The sequence below is a fragment of the Equus caballus genome, unplaced genomic scaffold, assembly GCF_041296265.1.
Source record: "Equus caballus isolate H_3958 breed thoroughbred unplaced genomic scaffold, TB-T2T haplotype2-0000448, whole genome shotgun sequence".
Lineage (NCBI taxonomy): Eukaryota > Metazoa > Chordata > Mammalia > Perissodactyla > Equidae > Equus > Equus caballus.
The window spans coordinates 165,016-184,368 of NW_027221892.1; the positions used below are offsets into that span (position 1 = coordinate 165,016).

A 19,353-nucleotide genomic window follows, 5' to 3' on the forward strand; every position below is an offset into this window, starting at 1 on the left:
TCATTCCTGGTGTTTAATTGCAATCTGCTTTCACTCTTGTTCATACATGGTTTATGTTTTCTGGGTTTATTCATAGATTCAGGTGTTCCTTTAGCTCTCTCCTTTATGGTATTTACTTCTTACTCTTCTGTGGCTATCATTGCATTCGGACACTTTCCCTCTGATCCAGAAGTACAACTGGTTTTTCCCTTGTGATTTAGCTGCCTGTCTTTCGTCAGTGGTCTCCGACCCTGGATATCCTCTGGGTAAAGCCTCCCAAAAGGGGAGGCGTGCTGGATTACCTTTTGACATTTGCTTGCTTTGGGCCTTGACTCCACACTAAAAACTTCCAGCTTTTGTTTAGTCTCCAGAGCCATCACATAGTTATTTTTTTAGTATTTTATCCAGACTTCGTAGCTGTTATTTGTGAAAGGTTTGGTTTGTTAGAAGCTTAGTATTTTGTACCAGAAGTATATGAAGTGAAAGAAAAAAAAACCAAACCTCTTTTTTTTTTTTTTCCAAATTGAGGAAGATCAGCCCTGAGCTAACATCTGCTGCCAATCCTCCTCTTTGTGCTGAGGAAGACTGGCCCTGAGCTAACATCTGTGCCCATCTTCCTCCACTTTATATGTGGGACACCTACCACAGCATGGCTTTTGCCAAGCGGTGCCATATTTGCACCCATGATCCAAACTGGCAAACCCTGGGCCGCCAAAGCAGAACGTGCACAGTTAACTGCTGCACCACCGGGCCAGCCCCCAAACCTCTTTAAAAATAGTTCTAAATTTTGTTGTCAAGGCATTATATGCTCGTTGTAGGAAATTGAGAGGAATTAATAAATTCTAATGAATCTGAAAAAAAATTACCCATATCCACTTTAATATTTTGATTTTTTGGGGGGGTATTACACAACTGAATGTGCTATGCATAATATTTTAAAATCTGCTTTTGGTTAAAATCATGTGAGAAGTGTTTTTCTTTGTCATTAGATATTCTTGGTAGATATTTTTATGGCAGTATAATACTTCGTATGCATGCATATGTTGGTTTATATGACCATTTTTTAATGCTTGTTACGTTGGTTGTTCAGTTTTTTACTTTTATATATGACCCTGTGGTGGACATCTTTTTGTATACATCATTGCAACCTTTTCGTATTATTTTCTTAGGACAGGCCCCTAGAAGTAGACATACTGGGTTTCAAAGTGAATGATGAGGTTTTAAAGTTGTTCTTAGATACAACTGAATTGCTTTTCAGAAAGTCTGACCCATTTGACACTTGTGAGTGCTGTCCAGCTTACTGCACCTTCTAACCATTAGCATTAGATTTTTGGTATTTTCTCATTTAATGGATGGAAACTCTCATAATCTGCTTTTGGCAGTTTTTGATGAACTATTTTGGCCAAACTTCTTTATCTAATTTTTAAAAATTTACATCTCTCTGTTTTAAAATGATCCATTCATGTTCTATGCCTATTAAATGTATGTTTCAGTCTATTGTTTAAATAACTGCTTTTAAAACTATTTTAATGGTAGATGAGACAGAACCTAATTTTGTACCTGTAATACTATTAACTATGAAAACAGTTTTTTAGTATATCATTTCTTTTTGACTATCTCTTTGAATATCTTCATGTTTGCGTCTCCCCTTCCTTAGATTGACTCCTTCGGCTTTCCGTTTTCCTCTTGGGGAGGGGTGGGACTTCCGGTTTCATCTCCGGAAGACGACGAGCCGGAGGAGTCCGTCAGAGGGGCCAGCAGGAGCGATTCCGTCGGCAAACGGGGAAGTTATTTTCTGGCCGGGCCTGGGGGGAGGTTTGGAGGCGGGGACCGTCCAGCGTCTGCGCGGGGCCTGGGGGCGGTGGCTTGAGGGCTCGGGCCGGGCAGCTGGGCGCCGGGAGTCCCGCCAGGGCCCTAGGCTCTTCCTCCTCCCTCCTCGCCCCGCCTCCGCCCCTCCCCCGCTCGCCGGTCCCTCCCGGCGCCGCCCCGACTCGCCCGACACCCGCCCGCCGCCCGCGCGGCGTCGCAGCCGCCCTGCCCCCGCCGTCACCTGCTCGCTCCGCGAGCCGGGCTCCCGGGGACCCGGCGGGCCTCCGTTTCCCCGCGGGCCCGGGCTGTCGGCTCGGGAGCGGCTCCCCGGGCGCCCCACGCACCCCTGCACGCAGTCGGGGCGCTTCTGACCGCCTGGCTTCTCCGACTGGAACGCGGGCGCCCAGGCGGGGAGCTGCCCGGTGTGGGTTTCTAGTCCGGGCGGTGGTGTCCGTGGCTGCCCGCCCACGCCCTGTTTTCCCCAGCGCACCGATGCGCTGCTGCCACCCGCGCCTCCTTCGGTTGAGGATGCTGGTGCCCGAGAGCACCACGCCTGGAAGGGGACGGTCCTGGCCACTCAGGGTCCAGCTGCTCTCAGCAACTAGCGGGAGACCCCAGGCTGCCGCACGTCGCTGTTGGCAGCAGCGGGATCGTCCCTGGAGATACCCACCTCTTCCTAGTGGGCGAGCACGGCCTGAGTGTGCGTGCCCGCTTTCTGGAGCTTAGTCGGGGGGAGGTGGGTGCCAGGAGCTGCTGACCCCTGCGGTTGCGTTGAGTTTTGAATAGCCTGTTTATTGGGTTGGGGGGTTCTGGACTAGGACATCTTGGCAGGGTTGGCATCTGTGGACACATATGTAGGATTATTTTCTAGGTAATCATAGCCCGAATGGTGATTGTGTCGGGACTTTACAGTCCGTGCCGGTGGAACTAGTTACAGTATGCACCTGGTTTGCGGTGAAGCGTTAGTCCAGATGCAACACTGCCTGGGGAAGGTCACTAACACGTATTGATTAGAACATCGTTAGGAGAGCTCATTTGATGTATACTCTGTAGACTTCATGTAGCACGGCAGCCGTGTAGGGTCGGAATTACTAGTCCCTTTTCACAAACTGAGACTAAAGTTAAACAGTTTGACCAAAGTTAAGGTCAGGATTAGCGTCTCAAGTGTTTGTTACTCATTGTTTTTCAAGTTTGCTACATGTAAGGTTACTGACTCCTGCTGGCACGTCTGAAAAACACTGAGGCAAGGCTCTCTAGTAGCTGGTGTCTTCTTGCGTGACATGTAAGGCAGGTGTGATTATTACTGATAATACACTGGCTCCTGGTGCCTTTTTTAAAAAACCTGTTTATTTTGGAATAATCTCAGATTTGCAGAAAAGCTGTGAGATAGCACAGAGAGTTCCTCTTGTATTCAGCAAAGCAGAGTGGCTCCACTTGAGCAAACTGCTTCATGCCAGTCACCATTCTAGGTGCTGGAGAGAGTAACACGCTGCCCTAGATGATTTCAAGGTCTGGTGGAAGAGACAGATCCATAAGCAAGTATAGTGCCTTTTGCTCAGTGCTGAAATGGAGAAAGGGGAGCACAGAGTAATTTATGTCTGACTGCCTGGGAAGGAGTGGCGCGAGCTTGCAGGATACAGCATTTGAGTTAGGTCTCAAGGATTAGTGGGTATTCACTTGATTGATGGGACATTTCTGCCCACATTCGTGCTACCTAGGTTTGTGTTCGAAGAGAACTCTCTAACCTTTATAAAACGGACTCTTCTTATTTGATTCTCCTCTCTCCCTCTTTCTCACATCTCCTCTGAGAGGTTTTTGTCATAGTTTCCACAGGCTGTGAGAAGAATCGCGGTTTATAAATCCATGACTAGGAGATGAAATTAAGCTGTGTTTCTTAGTAATGGAAGTATCTAGATCTGTACGTTTTAAAATTCTTTCTCTTTCATAGTTGCTGAGTACTTCAGTGGTCTGATCACACACGTTCTTTATGCGAGGTTGGAGCACAGTTCTTCTGAACTATGCCCACAGCAGAGGGGTATTTTGAGTGAGTGTGTTGGTCATTGTGGGCTGCTCTAGGAAAACACCATAACCCCAGGTGGCTGAAACAACAGTCATTTACTTCTCCCAGTTCTGGAGGTTAAGTCCAAGATTAAGGTGCTGATTCCTGGTGAGGGCTCTTCCTTGCTTACAGACAGCCACCTTCTTGCTGTGTCTTCACATGGCAGAGATGGAGAGAGAACTCTGGTCTCTCTTCGTCTTCTTCTAAAGACGCTGATCCCGTCTTGGAGACCCTACCGTTCTGACCTCATCTAAACCTAAGTACCTCTCAGAGACCTCATTTCCAAATACCATCACATTGGTGATTAGGGCTTCGGCATCAAAATTGTGTGTGTGTGTGTGGGGGGGGGGTGCACAATTCAGTCTGTAGTAGGTGGGTTTCTTGGAATTTTTGTTATTATGAGGAATTGCTCCAAAATAGACTTGATAGAGAACTAAATAGGAAACTGTAAAATTAGCATTTATATGGCTTTTGCTACAGCAAAGTAGTAAACAGAATTTTATTTAAAATCAGAAGAAATTATTGTAGCTATGTTAACTCTGATTCAGAGGCTGGTGGATGCCAAGAAGAAATTTTAATTGTTTCATTTGGATGAAAGAGAGAAATACGTGGTGAAATACTGCAGTGGTGTTTTCACTTTTAGGCCTTATACAAATGAATGCTTTCATGGTTATCAAATTAGGGTGTAAGGACTGTGGTAGTGAGCTATTGCAGTTCCCTCACTGATCAGGAGGCTGAGCCCCACAGAAGCTGAGCGGCTAATGCATTGTAGAGGTGTTAGTGGCAGAGCAAGGATTGGAATCAGGCCTCCAGATTCACGGGGCCAGTCTTTCTGCTGTTCCATCAGTGGTTCTCAAACTGATGGTGCATCAGAGTCAGCTGGGGGGGCTTGTGAAAACGCAGATGCTGGGCTGGGTCTCTGAATCAGCAGGTCTGGACTGGGACTGAGAATTTGCATTTCTGACAAGTTCCTGGGTGATGTTAAAGCTGCTGACTCTGAGGGCACACTTTGAGAACCCCGGCCTTCTGTGATGTTGCCTTTGACCTCTTCTAAGAGGATAGTAAGTAAACGTCTGTGGGTTTATACCAGCTTGACCCTTCCTTGACGTTCAGAGAATCAAGTTCTTTAATTTTGTGTTGTGTACTGTAATGCACCAACAACATAATGATTAGATGGAAAAAAAGTACTAGAAATGGAGTATGTTTTAGAGTCATTTTGGCATCTTCAGGGATAATTTTTGGAGATAATTGTAGAGGTCAGAACCGCTTATGCTGAAGGGGATGCACTTGAGCTCCTAGCAGCAATCACACTAAAAAGGGTGCCGGTATTGATTGCTAGATTGTATGGGAGTGAAAAGTTCCTTCCAGTTTTGTTACTCTATGTTTTTCTTTGTCATTTTGTGTACTGAAATGTTCTTAATGTATCAAAATCTTATCAGGCCCCAGCACAGTTCCATGCCCATAGTAGATGTTAAATAAATATAAGTTGAATTGAATTAAAAAAGATTAATAGGGAAAATGAGGTAGATTATTTATCTGGAGAGACTTCAGTGCCCTAGGAAAGTTAGTCGGCTCTCTAGATTATCCCAATCACAGGTTTTTAGTGAATACTTACAGATTATTCTGGTTTACGCCTTATTTGCAATTACTGGGTTTTTTTTAGCACAATTATTGGAGGAGGTAGCATAGTTTTTTTTTTCCTTTTTCTCCCCAAAGCCCCCCAGGACATAGTTGTAGATTCTTCGTTGTAGGTCCTTCTAGTTGTGGCATGTGGGACACCACCTCAGCGTGGTTTGGTGAGCAGTGCCATGTCCACGCCCAGGATTCGAAGCAACGAAACACTGGGCCACCTGCAGTGGAGCGCACGAACTTAACCGCTCAGCCACAGGGCCAGCCCCGAGGAGGTAGCATATTTTTATGTAAGAGTTATTGAGTGATCCCCCATATCTCTTTATCATTCATCTGAAGTTACTTTTGCAAACTTTTTACTTTGAAATAATTTTAGAAGTAGAAAAAAATGGCAAAAATAGCCCGGAGAATTCGTATATACCTTACACCCAGCGTCCCTTTGTTAGCCTCTTATGTAACCATAGTGCGGTTATTGAAACCAGGCAGTTGATAGAGTTAATCTAAAGTCTTCTATTCGGGTTTCACCCGTGATGTCTTTTTTCTGGTCGAGGATCCAGTCCAGTAGCCCACACTGCATTTAGTTATGGTGTCTCCTTGGTGTCTTCCAATTTGTGACAGTTTTTTATCTTTCGTGACCTTGGTACTTTTCCAGAGTACCGGTCAGTTATTTTGCAGAATGTCCCTCAGTTTGGATTTATCTGGTGTTCTTTCATGATTAAATTGAGGGTTAAGCATTTGTGACAAGAATACCACAGTGGTGAGGTTGTTCCCTTCTCAGTGCATCATATTGGCACATGTGTGATGTAGATAGGTCTTATCGCTGGTGAATGTTAACTTTTGATCTCTTGGTTGAGGTGTCTGACATGTTTCTGTGCTCCAAAGAAAAAAATTTTCCCTTTGTAATTAATGACTCTCGTAAGTTTACTGATTGTAGTGCAGATGTTTAAATGAAATGAATATAGAATGTCAGAATCCTTTGAGCCTGACCCTAATTATGAGATCTTTCTTATCTTGGAGGCTTCATTATTATTTGTTAGATCCCAACATAGTAGGGAAGGGTAAAGCTGTAGACTTGTAGAAGAACAGTTATTTGTTCAAGAACTTGTACCTGATCTTGGTCAGTCTTAGTCTTGAATTGTCAACAGCGGAAGCTCTTTGTTCCAATTCTTTTTCTGTGGTTCTGCGATCTGTCTCGCATCTGTCTTCCAGTGGATGACTTTCCATAACTACATTGCGTTTCTTAAGATTCTCCCTAGAGCATTTTTGTAGAAGATTTGTGTGCTTCAGTTCATCACAAGGTAGTTGCTCCAAGTATCCTCTTGTTGACCCACTTCCTAGTCCATACAGCTGAGCGTGTGTGTTCTCTTTGTAGACTATGCTGATGAGGTGCTGCAGATATTACATAGATACACAGACACATAGAAATGGTCTGTATTTTCAAAACGTATATCCCTTTAATATGCCAACAGGAGTCAGTTGGAAGATATGTATGTGGCCTGTCTCCCTCCCCCTCATCCCCCTCCAAAGCTTGTAAGCTCCTTAGAAGCAGGGAACAGATCTCTTTTTGTTTACCAGTCACTTGCTTGGTGCTTGGCATACACAAGGCTCTCCATAAATATTTCAGAATAAAAGAATATCATATGTGCATCTTGTTAACTGGTTTTAGAAATTACCAGACTATTAGAAACATCTTTCCACATTAACACAGCTATGTAATCATCATAGTATTCCACTATAGTCATGCCTTGCTTAACAATGGGGATACGTTCTGAGAAATGTGTCAGTGATTTTATCATTGTGCAAACATCATAAAGTGTACTTTCGCAAACCTAGATGGTCGAGCTGTTGACACGAATAATCAATAGTCATTCTACAGCGGGGAGTTTTATTCGAGCCAAGCTGAGGACTGCAGCCTGGGAGTGCAGCCTTCGTAAGTGCTGTGAAGAAGAGTGATTTTTCAGCACCATTATATACCATTTCCAAACAGACATACATCAAGTGTGACAGGGGTACATTCTCTCAAGGGTTCAAGGAGATACTTTGTTATAGATGAGTACATACACAGTGGGTCAGCATGACCCCAGTGTCATGGGAAAGGACACTTATCTTCAAAAAGTACTGGTGTCATAAGAAGAGAGGCATTGGTTCTTACCTTCAAAGAGTACATTCTGGGGCCGGCTCTGTGGCTGAGTGGCTAAGTTCGCGCACTCTGCTGCGGCGGCCCAGGGTTCGCATCCTGGGTGCGGACATGGCACCGCTCATCAGGCCACGTTGAGGTGGCTTCCCACATCCCACAACTAGAAGCGCCTGCAACTAAGATATACAACTGTGTGCGGGGGGGGGGGGGGGGGTTGGGGAGATAAAGCAGAAAAAGAAATATTGAAAAAAAAAGAGTACATTCTTTATTTTGGGACAATATACAACGAACATTTGACAGGCTGTAAGTCAGGCTTCTTTGGTTTAAATAAAATTTAGTCCAAATCGCATTTAAACCAGAACGGCTTCCCCATACACCTCAATATATAAAATTTTCTTCTATCATAGCCTCCTACACATGTAGGCTCTGTGGTACTAATCTCATGGGATGGCCATCATCTACGTGATCTACTGTTGACTGAAACGTCCTTAGATGGCGCATGACCATATATGGATGTGCTGCAGCAGCTACGTCTGTAACCCATCCTGCGTTGTTGGAGATTAGGCTGTTTCCAATTTTTTCTATTAGAAAGAGTTCCATGGTGAATATTCCTAAATATGTATTTTGTTCAGTTGTTTCCTTAAGATAAGTTCTGTAAAGAGTCATTGATAGCTCAAAGAAGATATGTATTTTAAGGCTTTTGATATATTGCAAATAACCCTCTAGAAAGTTTGTATAGATTTATATTCCAGCCGGTACTGTTGAGAATGCTCATTTTGCCACACTTTCCCCAATGCTCAACTTTCAGTTTTTTAGAATAAGACTAAATTTAGAGTTAAAAAAATTTGTTTTTTGTTTTTACGATTTGCACCTTTGTTTTTCTTCTTCTTCTCCCCAAAGCTCCCCAGTGCATAGCTGTGTATTGTACTTGTAGGCCTTCCTGGTTGTGCTCTGTGGGACGCTGCCTCAGCATGGCCTGATGAGTGGTGCCATGGCCCTGCCTGCAGCCAGGATCCGAACTGGCAAAAGCTGGGGCTGCTGAAGCCGAGTGTGTAAACTTAACCACTTGGCCACAGGGCTGGCCTCTTTTTTTGTGTGTGTGGTATTTTTAAGGATTCTTCCTGGAGTATGGTGGGGTGGGGATCATAGTCTGACTAATTTGCTAATAACCCTCCAAGTTTTCCGTATGAAAATTATCCAGTGTTTGGTTTGCCTTGATGAGAGAGCAGAATAAACCTCAATAAGGTAGGGGTTAACAGGAATCATTATCCTCTCTGAAGTTATAGTTGGTCATATCTGTGGGCCTTAGCCAATAGGAAACTTCTTGAGAGTGGGATACATTTCTAATTCATATCATTCAGAAAAATCAACTACAGGTGAATTAAAGGCTTAAATACAGAAGGCAAAACTATGAAATTTTTGGAAGACAATGTAGGACAGTAATTGTGTGAGTCTAATACAAGGAAGAGCTTCTTAAACAGATCACAGAAGGTGTAGACCATAAAGGAAAAGATTGACCGCTTTGACAGCATTAATTTGACAGCTTGTGGTTATGAAAAGAAACCATCAAGAAAGTGAACAGACAAGTCACAAGTGAGAATAGATATTTTCAGTACGTATTATTGAGAAAGGATTGTATCTAGAAAGGTAAACAGTGACAAATCAGTAAGAACAATAGAAAAATGGGCCTATGACCCAAGTAGGCATCTCACAGAAGAGGAAACCTGCATGCAGAGATTCTCGACTTCGTTAGCAATTAGGGAAAGGCAGTTTAGGACCAACGTGGTGTATAGTTTCATAACATTGGGTTGGCAACAGTGTAAAAATCTGACAATGTCTGCTGTTTAGGAAGGGCGGAAATAACTGGAATGCTTACACACAACTGGTGGGATTGTAAATTGGTACCATAACTTTGGGATTACCTAGTAAAGTTAAAGATGGATGTACACTTTGACCCAGTGATTCTACTCCTGGGTCTTTATCCTGGAGCAGTGCTTCTAAATTGTGTTTTCAGCATCTCACAGGAACTTCTTATAAATGCAAAATTTGGGGCTCCACCCTAGACCTATTGAATCAGAGGCTTTGGGGATGAGCCAGCTTTCAGTCTTAACAAGCCGTTCAGGTGGTTTAATGCATGCTAAAATTGGCAAACTGGTGCCCCAGAGAAACGCATGTATGTGAGTGCCTGAGGACATGACAAAATGCTCACAGTTGCACTGTTTGTAAAAGGCAAAAACTGGAAGCAGTGTCCATCCGAGGAGAATGGATAAATTGTATTCCTATAGGAGTGCAACTGAATGGATTTTAGCCACCTGCACCACTGAGGATTATTGTCAGGAATATCATATTGAGGAAAAAAAGCTACTTCCAGAAGAATGCACATAGTATTTTTCCTTTTTTAAAGTTTTGAAACATGTGAAGCAAAAGTCCATACTGTTAGGAATACAGATATGGCAAAGTAATAAAGCAGATTAATTACAAACACATTCAAATTAGTGGGTAGCTCTATTAGAAGAGAGAAGGTGATAGGGATCCCGAAACGGAACTGAAAGATAGGAATTTAATTTTTTTTTTTTTTTTTTGGTGGGGAAGACTCGTCTTGAGCTAACATCTGTTGCCTGTCTCCCTCTGTTTTGTGTGTGGGATGCCTCCACAGCATGGCTGATGAGTGGAGTAGGTTTGTATCTGGGATGCGAAGCTGTGAACCCAGGCTCCTGAAGCTGAGTGTGCAGAATTTTAACTGCTTGGTCATGGGGCTGGCCCCCTGAATTTAATTTTCTTAAACTGTGATCTGTACTCAGGGTTTTCTTATGTTATGCTTAGTGCCTCGCACATATTCAAATTATTTTTTGTACCTGCCAAATTTTTAAAAAACATACACTTATGTCTTTTCTTTTTGCGAAGTCTGTCTACACAGGGACTATTCAGTTTGTATGAAAAAGATCTGGTGGGGGTGATGGTGGAGAAGATATGTTCTGGCAGCATTATGGTCTGAAAGTACTTTCAGCAGTAGGGATATCAAACAGAAGATTGTTTTTGATGATGATGATGGTTAATACTTGCTGAGCACTTGCCAGGTGCCAAACACTGGTCTAAGGACATTACGTACTGAGTTTATCCTCAGTTAACTGAGGATTGAGCCTCACAGTGAGCATATGGGGGTTGGTACCACGACTCCTCCTGTTTCCTAGGGGAGGAAAGGTGTGTGTGGATACAGAGGTGAAAACGGTAGAGGCTGGCTGACTCCTAACACTCTGTCAGACCTGGTCAGAGGGAGAGGACAGCCAGACAAGACTGTTATGCCTGAGAGCGTTGGAGTTTCGAGACAAAAAGGAAAAGTCAAAATAGGAATGGGAGTGTGGAAGACTGTGGAGAGGGAAGGCTGTATATACCCGCATTTTTGAAGTTGCTTTCTTTATGTTAGTAGGTTTGTTTCTAAACCAGCGTATATGAGTGTCATTCTAGCAGATGCTGAGTCCCTAAAGCAGAAAAGTAATTGGATTTTGTTTTTAGTTTTAAGGATTGCATCTTCCAGTTCATTAGAAATTGGTAAGATCACACCATAGGATTTGGGAAATCTTACTTCTTTGCTTAGGCAGTTTGGTTGCTAAAAAGGGCACTTTTGGGGACTCTCCCTTTGCCTATTGTTTTCTAGCCTTTGATAATTGTTTTTGTATCATAATTATCTCATATTATGAGGACTATTTCTTAGATACACATTGGTTATATTGTAAACTTTATTTTAAGCCACCGTAGTATGACAGTCACTCCTTAAAATGAACAAATACAGAAAAAATTAAAAGATGTTCCAGAAGCCATAAGTCAAATGATATGAAACCAAATAGCACTACTGTTTTTGTTTGGTATTCAATTCAGAGTGCTCAAATTGTCTAAACCACATGAACTGTCAAGCATTTGTAATTGTGTAATGTCATGCTTTCCAGCAGAGTCAGCCCCTTACTAAGCTGACAGCCAGGAGAGTCCTTCCATAGCAGGGATGTCTGCATTTGAGACACATGTAGTGCTTGTTGGAGATCCGAACATAGGCTTCTTAAAACAAATTTTAAGTACTTCAGCTCTTCTAGTTTCAGATGCATTTTGCTGAAGCTGGATAATCTCAGTCTTAATTGCCAGTGCTTTTCAATGTGTTTCATGTTCCTATTTCTCTTTTATTTTCTCTTATATGCTTTTTTCCCCCCTTTAAACAAAAACACGAAAAGTTTTAAATAAAAACAAGTAAGGTAATAGGAAGCCTAATAGGAAAAAGATATTTATTGTTTGATGCATTTGGAATAATAGCAGTGTAATCATCAAATGTAGCCAAAGCCCAGCATGCTTGTCAGTTACTAAGGATAATGGAAACTTTGTGTTTTAAACCTAGAGCAAGCAACAAACCACTTCTTTCAAAGTGTGTAATTCACTTGTGATTTCTGCTGATCGTGGATTCCGGACCAGAATTTGATGCGTATTATTGGATCAATTATTCTAGAATGAGAAATCACAGTTATAGAAGTTCATATAACTATAAAACCATTAGAATTTAAACTAAGGTGGTAATCTGCTTTTACAAATAGCTTAGACAATTTAGATCATTCGAGGAGAGGTAGTAGGAATTATAGTCTTTCAAAAAATGAGACCAAATGGTTTTCATTAAGAATCTTCAGGGTCTGTAATCTGGTTTTCCATATGGGTGGTGTTTAACACCCTAGGATTTCAGGGTGGGAGGTGGAGGCAGTGTTTGCTAAAAGTGACATTCCTCAGAGTCATTTTGCATGAGAGATTGTTTTGGAATCCCTGTGTGACATCCCTATTGAGTGCGTTTGTTTACTCTCCTTCCTCATTCACCCTTCTTCTCCTTTTTTCCCCTCTTCTCCACACTTCAGCTCTCTGTCTAGTAAATATATGTTAGGTTTATATTATTTTTTTTTGAAGTTAGAAGGGACTTTACTCCAGGGGGTCCCAAATCTGGCTCATCAGAATCACTCAGGGAGCTCTCTGAAACTACAGATCCTTGTCCTTACCCCAGACTCTCTTAATCAGGATCTCTCCATGGGTGGGACCAAGGGATTCATGTTTGGCTGATTAGCTAAACTGATAAATGATTGGTATTGTCTGTGGCTCCCTTGTGTTACAGACGTGGAGGTAGTAAGTCCAGGCATGCTCTTCCAGGGACAGTTGCGTTTCTCAGAAAAGGTTGTCGAAGGTCTTGCAAAGCCTTCATTAATGGTAGAGTGACAAGCGATATGATAATTTTTGGGCATTGGTATGTGGCAGAGATGGCTAGCTGTCCATCTAAATCGGTTCTGTCCTTCCATAAGATACAGTTCTACAGCTCCAGGTTTCACTTTTCAGATTCCCTTGCGGCGAAGCAGGTATGAGTGGAAGTGGTAGATGCCCCTGTCCGGGAGGGGGAAATTTCCCCCTTATTCCTCTTGAGTTCTTGTGGCTGGCCTCATAGTAAAATGAACACAAGACAGATTAAAGAGAAAACTCGAATGTAATGCGTACACGTGGGAGATCCTAAAATTAACGCTCAGAAGTGACCAAAGCAGGCAGCTTTTATACTTTTTACACACAGAAACACTAAATTTGTGAGGATTTGACAGGACAAAGATACTTAGGTTTGGGTGCTTCATTAGTAAGCAATCTAAGCAGAGTTTGGACTTGTGGTGGTAAATTAGTAAAAAAGTAACAAGGTGTGTTTATACAGGCCTCTCCGCCCTGAATTCCACCCCCTCCCAGCCCCACCCTTTTTGCTTGAGGAAGATTGTTCCTGAGCTATCATCTGTGCCAACCTTCCTCTGTTTTATGTGGGATGACGCTGCAGTGTGGCTTGATGAGCGGTGCTAGGTCCGCCCCGGGATCCGGACCTGCAAACCCTGGGCCGCCGAAGCAGAGCACGCCAACTTAACCCTTATGCCGTTGGGTCAGCCTCGTGAGGAAGCTGTTTTTCACATGGGAGATTCGTTTGCTGCTTTCAGGGGGAAATGGAAAGGGTCAAAGTGCAATTTTTGCATCAGCTGCTTCTCAAATAACTAAGTCAAAATAATCAGTGTGCCCTTGTAGCATATTTTGGGGGCAGTCTGCCCTGGGTCCCAACACTGCTTTTGAGTCAAGATTGCAAGACTACTGTTAGTTATGTCTGACCAGATACTGAAAGTCAAAGGTCAGCAGATGGAAGCAGAGCTGGTTGGGACATGGAGAATTGTCTCAGAGCACGTCTCGATGATACTTCATCAAGAGTCTGCTGCTTCCAGGCTTGCTTTCTTCAGTCAGCTGAATGCAGGGAACGAGGAAGCTCCAGGGCAGAGCTGCAAGATGGAAGGAGCCAGGATCCCTGAGTCGGCCTGCAACAGACCGCCTGCTGACCAGGAACACCTGCCGTGGAAGTTTACCAGAGCGAGAGAGAGACTTCTGTTGTGCTTTGGCCAGTTGTAAGTGCACGTTTTATACCAGTATGGTATTAGGGCATTATCTTCTTGTTAGATGGATTCTAGCCACTGTATCCAAATCTCAAAGGAAAGGCAGGTTCTGAGTATGTAGAAAATTAGTATTCTGCAGTTTTCCTTCTCCACGTGTATAATTCTGTTATCTGTTCCTCAGAATGTAGACGTGTGATGTGACAGAGTTGGGACGTTTTATTAGGCTGCAGTACTTTCTTAGAGGTGTAATCTGAAGGAGGCTACTACTCAGGTGAAAACTGGTGAATGAGGATTTGTGATGCCAACTGTGAAGGTTGCCAGCAGTGGAGGAGAGACTGATCTTCAGAGCACTCTCGTTTAATAATGATCTTAGGGCTAAGAATTGTTAGTTTTTATTGATTTCCTAGAATTTACATAATTGAAAAATTAGCAAATGTATGAGGTATGTATGATGTGGCATTTTCCAAACTTAAGTCATTTCCCTACTCCTTCATTGTTTTTGCTGTGTTTTATACCACAGCATTTTATCTCACTCTTGTTTTTTGTTTGTTGTTCTGTTTGTTTGGTAACGTCTGTTGCCAAGCTTCCTTTTTTTGCTTGAGGAAGATTCTCCCTGAGCTAACATCTGTGCCAGTCTTCCTCTATTTTGCATGTGGGATGCTGCCACAGCATGGCCGATGAGTGGTGTAGGTCTGCACCTGGGACCCGAACCCACCAACCTGGGCCACTGAAGTGGAGTGTGCCGAACTTAACCACTACACCACAGGGCCGGCCCCTTTCTCACTTTTTTCTTTTTAAACTTAGCATTGTCATAAGAAGTAATACATGTGGAGTCATAGGTTGGTGTGTTATTTTTTCCTAATATCTATTTGAATAATACATACTTATTTAAAAATCCCAACATGTGGTAGATAACTTTATTTTAAACGCCACTAGTGATATTTCTATCATACCTGGGAAATGCTGTTCACATAATGAATATTATTTTTTAGGATCTTCAGTGCTTAATCCATAAAATTCTAATAGAAATAGATGCAGTCACAGGAACTAGCGGACGTACTGTGTCTAACAGGGCTTTGGTTACAGCTTTTTCCTATCACAGATTAGTATTCTGTTTGATTAATATCTACATTTGTTTGTGACTGAGGGACAACGAAAACAGTGTATTTAAATAATTTTTGAACAGTGTTAAGCAGGATGTGCTTCTAAAGTTAGTGAGGAATGGGCCTAAGGAAGTGCTAATGACCGTGACATTAAGATACAAAAATCTTGGAAAATACTGATACTTGTGGTAGAGAAAGAATTGGATAATCCCGTGATCCGAGGGTGAAGAAGATAATGAGGCTTGAACGGCCCGGGGAAGCGTTGTTCCCTGCTCAGGTGAGTGTCAGGGCATCGCTGCTGGTGAACAGATGGGAAGGTCTCGAGCCCCTCCTTCCTGACTCTGACCAGCTCATTCCCTAGAGACCATCACAGACAATAAGAGGCTCGTGTGGTTTCTGAGGCAGCGGCTTGGTCAGAATCTAAAATGTTTTGACTACAAATTACTTCTGGGTACCTGCATTAATTTCCTAGGGTCACTGTAACAAGTTGCCACAAACTGGGTGCCTAAAAAAACCATAAATGTCCTCTCCTCCAGCTCTGGAGGCAAGATTCTCAGATCCAGTTGTCGGCAGGGCCGCGTTCCCTGCAGAGACTGCGGGGAGCATCCACTTCACGCCCCTGTGGCTTCTGGTGGCTGAAGCTTCCTCAGCTGGTGGCCACATCCCTCCAATGTGTCTCTGTCCTCACGTCGCCCCCTCTTCTATGTCTGTCTTCTCTTGTGTGTGTCTTATAAGAACAGCTGTCACTGGATTGAGGGCCCACCTGGATCCTACAGGATGATCTCATCTCAAATCTGTAATTTAACTACAACTGCAAAGGCCCTTTTTCCAAATAAGGTAACAGTCACCAATTTCAGGGGTTAGGATGTGGACATATCTTTTGGGGACCACCGTGCAGCCCACTACAGTATTTGAATAATGTCTATGAAGTTTAGGGCTCATTTTATTACATTTCCCATATTTCCCTAATTCTTAGCTGTTTTTCCTCTTATTTCTTTCATTAATAAAAACAAAAACAAAGAATGCATCCCTCTATGTCAGGCATCTGTTGTCACAATAACGAGCATAATAAACCCACTTCAAAACGTAACTTGGGTAGAACAAAAAACCTGTTACTGACCATTTCTGCACAGTCTCGGGGGTAGCTGGCTGCTTGCGCTGGTCTCGGACGGGCTCTGCCGAGCTCTGTTGGGCTCACTCAGGTGTCCGCATTCAGCTGGCTTGTCAGCTGGGTGCTGGCTGGTCTGGAATGTCCTCTAGGGGGAGTGAGGCATCTCTCCTCCACATGGTTCCTGATCCCCCAACAGGCTACACAGACGTGTTCTCATGATCACGACAGAGGGGAAATCAACTCCACAGGCACACACAGCTTCTGAAGGCCTAGGGTCAGAACTGGCACACTGGCACATTTGCCCACTCTGTTGACCAAAGCAGCTCACAAGTCTAGGCCTGTTTCGAAGGGCTGAGTTGGCAGACGGTGCAAGTCACATGGCGAAGGGCACAGAAACCGAGGGATGTGAAATATTGGAGCCTCCGTGCCACCCAGCCACAGCAACTTCCTACACCCAACCAGGAATCTGCCACTTCTAACAGGGTTCATTGAAACTCTTCCAAATGTCATTTCAGTTAAGATAGAGGATTCAAACTTTATTAGCTTTTTAAATACATATTTTGCATCTCATTTGTGAATGGGTTTCTCCTCTAATTCAGCAAAAATATGTTTTAGTTTTCAGAACCTTGCTGTACTCACCTTACAAGGCTTGAACAGCTGTATAATGAGCATCTTATTACATTTAAATGATAAAGAAAAACTCAAGTTGCTCTGTAGTCAACATATTCCACATAATAGCCAAATTCCCAAAGAAAATGTAAACTATTGTAAAATATTGAAATAGTCAACAGCATGAGGAACTGTGGTAGAAGCCTTTACTCCAATGAAAAAAAGGACATGCGCTGCACCTGACGTATTTTGTGACACTGTTGTGTCACAACGGTGCAGGATGAATCAGCACAGTGGAGAGTGGTCATCTTGCTACATCTGTTCTAAATAACTTAATACAGATGTGACTGCAAACCACAAAAATCAGTGCCATTCAGCCAAATTTAGTCATACCCTAAGTCAGCTTTGTCGTTCTCAAGCCTTCTGATACGAGAGAATATGGGATGTAGGGAAAGTTGAGAGTTGGAGACAGGAGTCAGTTGCATTTAAAACTATTTCAACGTTACAAAAAAATCTCTGACCAGGTGAACAAACTGCTGGATTTTATCCCAAGGCCCTTAAGGAGTGCAAGCAAGTGTAGGAACCCTGATGGCTGAGCTTCATTAGCTTGATGGAAAATGCTTAAGATCATAGCTTTTATGGATTAATCTAGGATCAGAGTGGCAGCCGCTAAAGGGAATAGTTCCAAATTTGCTTGAAGCAGAGGACCGTCTCTGGACCTCACTGTCACATAGCTGCAACTGGCTGAAGGATCAATAATACAGATGATGATCCCTGGGAGTAAAGACCACACCCTCCCCCAGGCTTTCATATGATTCCTGAAACAGGGTTTTATCTTCTCTCTCTCTTACTTTCGTGATATTTTAACAATTTTAATAACTGTCATTCATTTAAGAATGTCTAAAGTTAGTTATGATTAGTCTCCTCCCAAGATATACAAGATGACGCATATAATTTATAGGTATTCACTTTGGTTCTTTTCCAAATCTGCCTGGTCCTTACTGAAAGAGGTTTTCTTTTTCTTATTTTCAATTCCTTCTTTTATCTGTTTAATCACTTACACATATTTTATAGTTTATTGATTTGTTTAGTGCTAGCTGTTGCTGCAAAAACGCAATCAGTCTCTGTGCCATGTATTCCTTGCAAACAGAAATCAGATCAACAGGTATTTGGGGCTGAGTGGTCTTCCTTGTGCCTATTTGAGTATACATCTTGGATCCTCCTCCTCCAAACCCATACTGTTCTCTCCATTCTGCAAGGTTGAGAATGGAGGATTGTATTTTGGAAGTTTCTATCAAGTAGGCCTGAAAGTGACACATTCCATAGGCCAGAACTTGGTCATATGGCCATAGCCAACCATAAGGGAAACTTGGAGATGTAATGACTCCATCTCTGAATCCGAGAGGAAGATGAAATACATTGAGAGAACAGCTAGCCAGTCTACACCACATAGTCTCCGTCCAATAATTCTATTCTGCTTTTCTTGACAGATTAGTGATGCGATTTGTTTCTGTCTGCTGCTGACATCATGATAGCTTGCTTCCTCTTGTATTTTGTTATTTTAGATTCAAAGTTTCCATTTGGTGCGACTTTATCTCAGAAATCCTGTGTCGTCTGAGTTCCCAGACCTCATAAGTAAAGCAATACAAATATGAGCACAAAAATCCATGTGAATGGAAGCATGTGGTCATAAAATGTTAGGGGGAAAATTTTTTTTCTACCCTTCCCACAGCCAGAACTGAAGCAGACAATATTTCTTTTCATTTCCTATTGAAGGTGGGCATTTTCTTTTGGTCCACATTTACACGGAGAGCAGAGATCCTTTGCAAGTCCCGGCTTCATGCTCAAATCTGTTGCTCAAATTCCCACATCCTATGTGACCATTAGCACTCAAGCCCTTTGATCACCACTATCAACAATTGCCACAAGCACGGCTGAAGCATCGGTGCTCCCTTTCAGCCCTAGTGTAGAACTTACACGTTGTCTTGTGGACGACTATCAGCCAAGCCTTCGGTCACCACTATACAGACGTGCCTCCTGGCACAGCAGCTGTGTCAGCTCTCACTTTCCACTCCAGCTGTCCATTCACTCTTTGTTTTTGGAGCCGAGGTGTTACACTTTCAATCATGAGCATTTCAGTATACCTTTACAATGGTGTTTGCAATATTCTAAGTGCTTTTGTCATGAGAGAATTTTCAAAGTCCCTTCTCTTCTATATTCCTGAAACAGAGTTTTATCTTCTCTCTCTGACTTTTGTGATATTTTAACAATTTTAATAACCGTAATTCATTTAAGAATGTCTAAAGTGAGTTATGATTAGTCTCCTCCCAAGATATACAAGATGCTTATTATCTGTTACTTCCAGTTACTCCACTGCCTCCTGTCTTACACAATTTTCTTTTCCATAATTTTTTATATCTCCAGAACTTGGGTAAACCTTAATTGGACTTACCCATGTATCTAACAGATTCTTCGATCCCCATTGGATCTAGTAT

General features: G+C 42.8%; 1 protein-coding gene across 2 annotated transcripts in view; it reads left to right on the top strand.

The window, feature by feature from the left end:
* LOC138922087 (uncharacterized) overlaps nucleotides 1-19,353 on the top strand; it is a 56,956-nt gene that overhangs the window by 14,057 nt on the left and 23,546 nt on the right. The window contains exon 2 of one of the 2 annotated variants that reach the window (XM_070258918.1): nucleotides 13,871-14,047. The exons of the other annotated variant lie outside the window; for it this stretch is intronic. Within the exon in view, the coding sequence (XP_070115019.1) occupies nucleotides 13,871-14,047 (177 nt within the window). The remainder of the gene's footprint in view (nucleotides 1-13,870; nucleotides 14,048-19,353) is intronic. 2 annotated transcript variants of the gene reach the window in all.